This window comes from Sinocyclocheilus anshuiensis, unplaced genomic scaffold, assembly GCF_001515605.1.
Source record: "Sinocyclocheilus anshuiensis isolate Anshui unplaced genomic scaffold, SAMN03320099.WGS_v1.1 scaffold1534, whole genome shotgun sequence".
NCBI classification, from domain to species: Eukaryota; Metazoa; Chordata; class Actinopteri; order Cypriniformes; family Cyprinidae; genus Sinocyclocheilus; species Sinocyclocheilus anshuiensis.
In genome coordinates this window covers 660,262-671,385 of record NW_015544232.1, presented here as the reverse complement: position 1 = coordinate 671,385, position 11,124 = coordinate 660,262, and the positions used below count along the sequence as shown (strand labels likewise).

The following is an 11,124-nucleotide window of genomic DNA, read 5'->3' as shown; positions in this document are numbered from 1 at the left end:
ATATATATATATATATATATATATATATATATATATTCATTCTCCCAGTTCCAGCCCAGTGTAAAACCCTACATTTTCCAGAAAGTCCAAATTACTAAACAATACTGGTACTAAACTGATGTTTAACTTCACTATGTTTTGTGAGTGTGGTGAACTAGTCTTAACTCAAGTTTTCTCTCACTATTCCCATCATAGAGCCACAGTACTGCAGTCGCTCCAGCGGGAACAAGAAAGAGTATGCAACTTTGATGCCTGTCCACAATTTTCCCGCCGCCAGTTTCCCACAAAAAGCGTTTTCCCGGAGGATCTTAGCCAAAGTTAGACTTCCTTTGCCTGGATGTTAAAACATTCAAAATGCCTTCCTGTTGACACGATTTAATGTGCAAGGGTGGGCCAGAGAAGTCCTTCATTTGTTTTGTCTGTGTTGATGGCACCCATTCGTTTTGCTTAATTAGACACTGCTATTATTTCAGTGTCTTGTTACTTGTGCTTGGATTTATAACTGTAGACATGACATGGCATTGTCAAGTTAGGCAAACTGTGTCATGTTAGCATCCTTATTGTTTACCTTTGTGCTTGTTTTTCACTTTGAGGTTGTGTAAATGAGTAGTCAGTATTAGAGATCAGTGTGTGTACTGATAAATTTGAGGATATGCAAGGCGTTAGTGATCTTTTTCAGTAAATAGCAATGTATGGCTATGTATCACATTATGGAAAAGAGCAGCATAAACAACCTTCAAAACATCTCCTTCTGTGTTCCACAGAGGAAAGGAAATAATTTTTTTAATGACATTAAGGAGATCAAATTATGACAGTATATCTGTTTTTGGTTGATCTGTCCCTTTAAGGTTAGCTAAGATCATTAATGTGCAGGGACATGTTTTTAACCAGAATTTGGGCCGGCTTATGCTCATCTGAAGTACTTTGCAAGAACATGCATGCCATGACTCTTTCTTGAAAAGCTTGAAACTCTTTGAAGAAAAAAAGCAACGTTTATGAGAATGACTCTCCCCTCTCAACATGTGCCAGCTTTCCAAAACAGCCTCCGTGGAAACTCTGTTCTTTATTTGAACTGGAGATAAATTCAAGTATAAAAGCCACACAGAGCCACAAACATACCAGCCCTGACTCATGCTCTAATATCCACTTCTCCCACATCACATTTATACAACAGTTTCTGGACTCTATCACTTCAATGAGTCTGTGTTCATTTGCAAAGAAACACCTCCAGTAAACATTCCCTCTAAACCTACCAACCTTCAACTTTTGGCTTTATTTCTGCTAGGCGCTCTGCAAACTTCTTTTTGAAGAAAAGAGACTGGAGCCTCTGTTGATAGTGGTCGATTCTGATAGAGAGAAAGATGTCAAAATTATTCAGTTTCAGACACTGGGTTGAATCTTACGAAAGGTCACATTTCCTTCCAAAATGGACAAAAACACATATTAATTATATTTTTATCCCCTGTAATTCTCGTTATTCTCAAAGTCATTTTACTTCATTATGTTTAAAGATAAAGTTTAAAAATGCTGAAATATAATGACAAATTATCATAAAATTGCATTATATAGATTTTATTTTTTGCATTACAGAAATGAGAACTATTTTTTCCACATTACAGTAAGGATATATGGGGAGGGGTAAATAAAATGCTAACATTTTTTATGACATTAAGAACCTCAATGTCATGAAAAAAAATGTTAGCACATGAGTCCTGTTCTACATGTATGCACTTACTATAATAACTATGTACAGTCCCTGAACCCTATCTTCAACCTAACATTATTTATAACCATATTAATTATTTATAACCATATTAAGTAGTTACTCAGCATTTGCTTCTGTAAGAAACCTATTTTACCAAGTATGCAGACATAGCCGTGGGTGCTTAGTCAGCGCAAATACTTTTGTTTGTTATTAGCTATTAGATATGCAAGTATGACTTTGCGCATTGTTGCTTTGTAAAATGTTGATTTATGCAAGTATGCATGCTTGTCAAACATGGCTGCATTCATGCACTTGTGTAAAGTATGTTTCTGGCATTAATCGTCTTTCTTGGATGTGCATGTTGTATATATTTTCTGCTAAATGATGAATCCCCCACAATGTGATGTGACTTTGGGATTTCTAGATATCACAGATTTTTGCAGTGTCCTGTTTCTTAGGAGGTAAAATATGCTGGAGAAAAGTAGCTCATAAATCACTGCTAATCCTGGTTTGTTACCTGTTGTGTAATTTATGCAATTCAGTATTAAATCTTTTGATCAAGAACTTTACATAGTATTATTCTTCACTCATCCAAAGTAACTTTTTTTTTTTTTCCTGAAATCATACTTCATTGTGCTCATTTATCAAATGCATTTCATCTAAGATTCAATTATTTCGCAGTACCTGCTCATCTCAAACAGGAAGCGGTCAGCCCGGGCCATACGCTCAAGCTCATGTTTGTGTTCCTCTAGAAGGTCAATATCACTTTTCTCAGGAACAAACTTCAACAGCTGTGAATGTACAAAACATTTACCCATAGAGAGTGTTTACTCGTAGGTAATAAAAGTACTAATCAAAAACATTGTAGTTATATTTTTCATGATCAATCCATTAGATAGCCCTCACCTGCTCTAACATGTCTTTAGCCAGCTCTTCCCTCTCATCCATCTCTAGAATGGCTCTCTTTATCTCTTCATTGCTCATTTTTAACCTGTATGGACAGAAAGTGTTTTTTAATTATATAAACTATTCATATTTAACATGTTATTAAGAAAGCAGAAACACCAGTTACTCACTTTTCAGATTCAGATTGGACCAATCTACATTTTTTATGTAACTATAATAAGTTGTGACCAGTTATTACACCATAATTAGCCGACAATTTCAAAAACATTTTTACATGTTGTGCTTCATAAGCGTAGCATCAGGATTACTGATAGGTTGACTTTAATACAATGCTAACAATGCTGACTCAGGACAAGTACATACTTGGAAAGCAGGATGACACAGTTTTGGGCCCTCCGTCCATCAATAACAGACAGCTCTTTGACTTTGCGCGAGCTCACATAAAGGTCATCCATTGATCCTGTTTCTTTCTGCAGAAGAGGAGAAAACGGTTTGATGGTTTGGATTCAATTTTTTGGGGATTCAATCCAATTTTTCTAAACTGAATGAGTCAGTGAAAAAAGCATACAATATATTTCTAACTTTCTATATATCTCTCAAAAGGCCAGTATTCAGAACAGTGTGTCAGAAATAATCATGCAGCTGAAACACCACAGATGCTTGAAAGAAGCTCGGCTGTTTCAGCGAGAACAGTCATCTATTTATAGCTCCGGACCATTTCCTGTGCTGTGAATGCTCGATGAGGTTATACATGGGTCATGTAACTCCACATTGGTCCAAAGAAAGCACACTTCTTACACACCCCTGCAGCTCTTTCTGAGTAGTAACATGAAGAATGCGGGATAGGTTAAAGGTCATTACTTTCCAGAACATGCCTCATCTACATTTTAGTCATCTGTGTATTAATGTTCAATAATTAGACACATTTGTGATAATTACAGTAATTCAGCCAATTACTGTTCTATCACAGTAGTAACCGATTCTTAAAATTGCACACACCAATTATTCACTCCACAGGCATTTGAGAAGATAGATAATTCTACTACTGCAAGATGAGACTGGAAGTGAAAATTAGATCACTAAAATACTTAAAGGAACAGTTCCTTCAAAAATGAAAATTCCATTATCATTAAGCCCATGTTGCTCCAAACCTGCTTCCTTTCCATACATTGAAATTATACCGTGACCAGAGGCTGTCAAGGTTAATAAGGTATCACTATATCCTATTATGCCATAAATTAATATAAGCAAACACACTTTTATAGTGCTGTATCATTTTTGGATCTTGACAGTATCACACTCCATTCATTCTAATTGTATGGAAAGGAGCTGCATAACATTCTCTCTAAAATCTCATTTTGTTTTGTCAAAAACAGAAGTCACCTAGAGAACAACATATGGGTGAGAAAAATTCTGACAGAATTTCCAATTTTAGAATTAACTATTCCTTTAATATTTTAATTCCAACTTTTTCATCATCTGTCACATTAATTCAGATTTCCTTTGGTCACAGTGGCCAAGATAGCACAATAGACAGATACAAGATGGTGAATGTAGCTGTATGCTTGGCTAAAGGTTCTGGTACAGGGTCAGAAATTAACGGGGGCTTGGGGCAAAAATGCATCCAAATTTTACAAAAATTCCCCCCAAATTCAAGACAAGGGGGCAAAAATGGGAAAAAAAATGAATGAAACGTGTTGATTGCTGCATTACATTTAGATTTGCTCATGTTGCATCAATTTTCTTTTTATGCATTTATTGCAGCGTTGAATATTAATCACACATATTTCTGTTGAGCTAATGAATGTGAATCCAATCTGAGGCTGAATTCTCCACTCTCTTGAATTCTCTCATCATAAACAACAAAGTACAGATATTATGTAAGTAATACAGATTCATTGTGCAGTGTAGAGAGCTTCAGTGATTTTAACGGGAGTTTCTGCACGAACGTGCACTAGACTGTCATTAAACGCTTCAGTCATCATTCAGTGAACTTTCTTTGCTTGCTTAAATTTCTGTATATAATTTATTCCCAGTTTGAATAACCATTCTGTTTGTCATGCTATTATTATTTTGATTTTCTAATGTGTAAAATGCAATAAACTAATTCATAAATGGTTCCTTGCTTGTTATGACCGTGTAGCCAGAATATGACAGTTTCCATAAACACATAATTTTTATATGTATTCTATTAATCAACATTAATGATAATTATTACAATATCAAGAACAATAATTGACAATAATGTGTTTGTCATAATATTGCAGCCCTACCCTGTAAGTTTTTTTTTTTTTTACTTTATGTAGGCTAATTAGATTATGTAATTGTGTAAATACATGTATGTCAACTTTGAAAAGAATTAAAATGTCTGTGTACATAAACATAAATGTCATGTCAGATACAGTTTGTGTTCCACCATTGCATGTAAAGATGACTTTTTTGTTGATGTTAATAAAATTGTTTTGGTAACAGTCTGTAGTATTGACTGATTGAAGTAACTGGTAAAATTTAAGCATTTTACATAAAAGACAACACAGACACATTTAATTAGGCGATTATAAAAACCGCCTACAAAGGTGAAAATAAAAATATTCCAGGGGGCAAATATTGCCCCTTAATAGAAAAGTTAATTTCTGACCCTCTTCTGGTAGTATAGTAGCTTTGATTGGAGCAACCACTCACCTGCTTGAAGGATTGGTTAGAGAGCAGCTCCTGGCCAGGCAGAGGTACATTAGCAGGGAAAGAACAAAAACATCGGAAGACATGCAGAAGTTAACAACTGAAGCAGCAGAAGACTCAGCCAGAGCTGACTACAGCAAACATTCTCACAGGCCCCAGAATCTCTTGCAAAACACTGAAGAAGCTTTGGCTATTGCGTATGAAATCACTGTTTGACTTTTGTTGATATTGGGCCTGAGAACATATCTGCAGCGTGTCTGCTCTAAATGCACTAAAATACTACTTCATGCTTAAAGCACTAAAGCATCTATTACATGCCATCCAGCAAAGAACAGCTGCTTAGTCACTACTGTAAAGCCTGAGATTACAAATACTCTCTTCCTCTTTCACACACACACAAACACATTTCACAAACATGCATAAGAATGTCAGTACAGCTGTTATTTCAGAAGATCATTGCAGAAGTTATTCTAGAAATATCTGACTGATATTGAATGCAAAAATTATTTGTTTGGGATTTAGACTCTTGTGTGTCACATTTGCATACTTGCTGCCTCTGGTAAGCTGAAAACATCTTCTCAATGTCCTTTAGGTCAAGAACTTTAAAGGCCCTTCTGTCATCAATCTCATACCAGATGGTACCAGTGATCTTGTTCTGAAAAATAGGAAGATGATCAGGAAAGATGACTGTAATGTAATGTAAAGGGTTAGTCTCAGAAAACTGGAAAAAATAAATAACTAAATACGTACATAAATAAAAGACTTCATCTCAGATCAAGTATAATACTTTGTATTAACTATGAGGTATTTTAATACCACAAGTACCACCAAATAAATAAATAAAACAAAAACTGACTCACCTCTCCTAGTTTGGACCAGTTAAAGGATTTGAGTGGTTGTGAAGGTTGGGGGATGCTCTTTGTGCACAGGCTGGTTGTGGAGCTAATGGAAGCAGGTCCAGGTGGAGGTGGAACCCCAGAAAAGATGGGCGGGGCCCCAGGTGGGGGTGGAGGACCCCCCGGGGGAGGTGGAGGAGGTGGTGGGGGTGGGCTAGAGAAAGCAGTAGGTGGAGGAGGAGGAGGGAAGCTATCCATCATCATAGGTGGTGGAGGTGGAGCCATTGGGCTCCCAGGAAGCGGAGGGGGAATGGGTAAATGAACTCCACCACTCTTAAAGTGAAAAAGATCAAATAATTCGCGTAAAATATGTTAGACAAATTTGCTGCAATGTATAAACATCACACATCACTCATGCTTAACCAAAACAGCTTCTCCTTAAGCATCTCTTACTAAACAACGCAATAAAAACATCAACATGGAAATTCTAACATTTTGTGCAATTGTTCTACTTATGCATATCAAAGTAAATCATACAACTACAGTACAGCACACCAGAAAGTGACAGATGGTGAACTCACTGAAATGTCACCTATTCGGGAGGACAGGTCTAATACTTGCTCCCTGGCAGAGCGCAACTCCACTCCTTCTTTCTGTAGTTTGTCCTTCATCTTGTTGAGTGTCTTCATCATATCCTCCTTCTCTTGTGTCTTGGTGTCACACTCCCTTTCTTTCCTTTCCAGCCGAGCCATCAGCTCTACGTGTTCTAAAAAACACACATGCATTATCATTAAATAAGTTCACCCAGGCTCAGCTATGCAAGTCATTGTGAACGGTTACCTTTTCTGAACTTTTCGGCTTGGTCCCGCCACTGTTTCACTTCATTCTCATTGACAAGCCTGTAGACGGAATGAAGTCTCATTATGTTGCACTCAAATGCAGGGTTATAAAATCCATTTTGCCCTATTTTCCACACTTACCTCAGTCATTTATTGTTTGTTATTTGTCAACTGTTACCAAAAACAAAAGCCAACATTAAAGACCACATGAAAGTTTTCTGTTTAGTAGTTAGCTTTTAATGAGACCAAACAGACCAAACAGATTGATGAATCTTCTTGTCCACAGATGTGTATATCATTTTTATCCAATAAAATACTCTTCAGAATGAGAATGTCCCTCTTAATTATAAATACTACCTTCTTTCAACTAGTAATAAGAAGTGCCAAATTATGGTTCATCAGTTTATTTTCCAAAACATGAACCGATTAAAAAGAAAGTAGAAATTTGGTTAATTTGATTAATTTTGAAGTTGCCTTGATTGGTTGCATCCACGGTACAAGATGTTAAGTATGGGTTTGCTATGTGATTTGTAGTCTGGCTGTAAAACTGATGGCAACAAACAAAAGAAAATTTGTCATCAAGCCAATTCATGGGGTCTTTAAACCAAAGGGGCCACTGTTAAACCGAAGCAATGACATACAGTTGGGGAAGATTTTTTTTAATAACACATTTATAACATTTTTTTTTTTTAAATAAAAGGTTAGTTTAGTCTGGTTGTGAATCTTTTTGTAAGTGGATATTGTTTGAGGTTTAAGGGAGGATCTTGTAAAGAAATCTAAAGTGACACCTTGACATGCGTTGCTTTCCATAGCTGCAGAAAGAGGAAAATGAAATACAGATACAGTAACATTTACTGCCAGCACTGGAGAAGACAATTAAAGATACAGTATATATGACTAATAAGAAAATAGGAAAAGAGGATAAAGATGCAGTTTCACATACTGTAGAGGATTTATTGCATTATACTTATTGAAGAAGATTTTTTACTTCAAAAACCAGGTTTGATTCTTTTGTAGTCAGACTGACATTGTTCGGGTAATACCATAAATTGCCAGCTACAAGCCAACACTGGAAATGAAAATTATTATTTTAGCTGTTCATTTGGACAACTTGCTCCTTAACTGGTTAAAGAAACATAATTGCCAAAGATATCTTAAATGCAACCAATACATTACATCTCTGTTTCACTAACGCAGTGGTTTTAAATCCACTGCTCTGCACATTTTGTATGTCTCTCTTACTGACACACTCAGTTCACTTCATGGAGCTCTATCCTAATGAGCTGATGATCTAAATCAGCTGTGTTAAATAAGGGAGACACACAAAATGTGCAGAGTGGTGGGTCCCCAGGACCAGGTTTGAAAACCACTGCACTAAGGTAATTCTTGCAACTGGAAAGAGTTACACATTATGGGTAAGCGTGAGCAGACAAAAATTATGTTTGCTAGTAGTAGGTTTCCTTGTGCTTACACTTGCCAAAGCCACTGTTAACCTCTTCTGGCACACTGGTGGAAATAGTGCACATGAATGTGCATAAACGTTTATCTGGAATGTGTGTAGATGCTAAGCAAATTTGAGGACCCAGAGATACCAAGAAATGCCAAGAAAGGAGCAAAGACTGCTGGTACTGCAACAGTAAAATGACAGAATAGAGGTGTGGAAAGTTGGGTGAATGATAGTGAGAGCACATCTGAGGTGATAAATGATCCCAGGAAAAAATAAAAAATAAAATTTCCTGCCCAGAGAACTGTTGGACACCTGTGGTAAGCACATGGCCTGAAATTCAACATTCTTATGCCCATTAATGACAGCAATACCAGTGTTAAGACTTTAGAGTCCTGCATCTTCCTTTAAAATTTCAAAATGTTTAAAGTTGTTTGATACCAGTTTCCATTTTAGCCAACTGACTTCCACTGACTTCCATGTTAACAGTACCAGATCCCAGAAGTGTGCCACAATACAGATTTGCAGTTCATTGAGCACAAAACATTTTAGAATCCCTACAGCGGGCAGTGATATAGGGAGAGCTTTGATCTATAGAAGAACTAAAGAGAATCCAAGACCTCATCAAGGCTTTCTGGTTTCAAAAATATTACTCAACACTAATAAACCCAAAGTTAACTTTTCATGAGGAGTATTATAATTTGAACATTTGATGGTTAAAATCATGTGCACAATGAAAGTAAAAGTGAAGTGACGTGTGGCCAAGTATGGTAACCCATACTCGGAATTTGTGCTCTGCATTTAACCCATCCAAGTGCACAGACACAGTAGTGAACACACACACACCCTGAACACACACCCCGAGTAATGGGCAGCCAATGTTGCAGCGCCCGGGGAGCAGTTGGGGGTTCGGTGCCTTGCTCAAGGGTCTCACCTGAGTCGTGGTATTGAAGGTGGAGAGAGCGCTGGTTATTCACTCCTCCCACCGACAATTCCTGCTGGATCTGAGACTCGAACCCGCGACCTTCGGGTTACAAGTCTGACTCTCTATCCATTAGGCCATTAAATAAATGTGTTTTGAACTAAAAGTGTTATGAGTTGGACACTTACATTCTAATGATGTTCTTAACGTTGAAATTGTCCAGGGGTGAAACATCTGGATTTTCTCCCTTTTCATCTTGTAGAACAATTTGCTGAAGGGTGCGGTCTAAAAGTTGCCATTGCTGTATACTGCCTGCACCACGTTTATCTGAAAACATTTTACAAGTGTCAAAAACAAACTTGATTTGTTATAATTCTACTGCTTTCTACACAGATTACCAGAAAAGTTTAATACTATTTTTTTTGGAATATGATGTAATGGTAATGACATGCTTTTTCTGGACATGTAACAAGATAATTAAATGGTATTTTTGGAGCGTGTACATGTCATATGAATACACTCTAAACAAAAATGGTACTAAATAGCACTAAAAGTAGTTCTTTGGCTTGTAATAATAGGGGAACTACTTTAACTATCTTTAAAGTTGCTATACAGCACCTTTGTCAAACGGTACTATGTAGAACCATAAGAGGAACCCAATTCTCCTCCTTAGATTTTAGATATGTTACTCCACTCTCATATGTTTGCTATGAATGGGAATTTAATAAAATGGCAAAAGCTGTTTTGAAATCACTTTTATGCTTTTCTGAGGTCAAAAAGTCTTGTGTGGAGGCCCTGGAATATTTCCTTATAGGCGGCCTTGGGGGTTGAGAAGCATGTTATCTTCAGGAAATACACTGTATTAATGCCGTTTTTAATCCTTTCCCCCAACTAAACTAAGAGATTAAGAGAGAGTTAGAAAACCTTAAAAGAACTATACAGGGGCTTAACGGGTTCTTTGTATGGCAGTGGTGCTATAGCTCCTTAACCACCCCAAAGAACCGCTGAAGAACCACTGAAGAACCATACTGGGCTTAACAAGTTCTTTATATTGTATCAGTGCTATATAGCACCTGAACCACCCCACAGAACCGCTGAAGAACCAATTTTGTTTGTGTGTGTGTATGATAATTCCTTAGTACCATGCATATATCAAAGTACTACAGTTTTACAGTCTGATACCATCATTTCATGGCTTGCTTAGTTGGGGACACAATTTCTGCCAACATCGTTGACTTGACTGCACAGACACTATTGGAAGAGAACTGAACTGAGCTGGATGATGACATCACTGAATCAACAATGAACTGACTTTAACTGATAAACTGACTGTTTTCTATTGTCCTCTTGCATTATCAGCACATGTTTTTCCTGTCTAATACTGTAAAGCTGCTTTGACACAATCTGTATTGTATAAAGCGTTATATAAATAAAGGTGACTTGACCTCATTAGATGTGGAATGCAGGGATGGTTGTAATTTAATACAAAGGAAATGATACAAAACACAAACATGTACAGTAGTCTCTGTTCTAAACCTAGTAAGCTGCCTACAAAGACATCAGTTCAAGATTCAAGGCATCACAGACATGCTCCAACCACAAAGAGTGTTTAAAACACAAATTATATACAGGTGCATCTCAATAAATTAGAATGTCGTGGAAAAGTTCATTTATTTCAGTCATTCAACTCAAATTGTGAAACTCGTGTATTAAATAAATTCAATGCACACAGACTGAAGTAGTTTAAGTCTTTGGTTCTTTTAATTGTGATGATTTTGGCTCACATTTAACAA

At 36.8% G+C, this 11,124-nt stretch overlaps 1 protein-coding gene across 1 annotated transcript in view; it reads right to left on the bottom strand.

The window, feature by feature from the left end:
• The window catches only part of LOC107697519 (disheveled-associated activator of morphogenesis 2-like), a 42,104-nt gene that overhangs the window by 7,084 nt on the left and 23,896 nt on the right, over positions 1 to 11,124 (bottom strand). Inside the window, exons 9-18 of the mRNA XM_016498320.1 lie at positions 9,520 to 9,658; positions 6,967 to 7,025; positions 6,708 to 6,892; positions 6,151 to 6,459; positions 5,838 to 5,945; positions 5,294 to 5,323; positions 2,975 to 3,081; positions 2,612 to 2,696; positions 2,390 to 2,496; positions 1,258 to 1,346 (exon numbers count right to left, since the gene is read on the bottom strand). Of these exons, the coding sequence (XP_016353806.1) occupies positions 1,258 to 1,346; positions 2,390 to 2,496; positions 2,612 to 2,696; positions 2,975 to 3,081; positions 5,294 to 5,323; positions 5,838 to 5,945; positions 6,151 to 6,459; positions 6,708 to 6,892; positions 6,967 to 7,025; positions 9,520 to 9,658 (1,218 nt within the window). The remainder of the gene's footprint in view (positions 1 to 1,257; positions 1,347 to 2,389; positions 2,497 to 2,611; positions 2,697 to 2,974; positions 3,082 to 5,293; positions 5,324 to 5,837; positions 5,946 to 6,150; positions 6,460 to 6,707; positions 6,893 to 6,966; positions 7,026 to 9,519; positions 9,659 to 11,124) is intronic.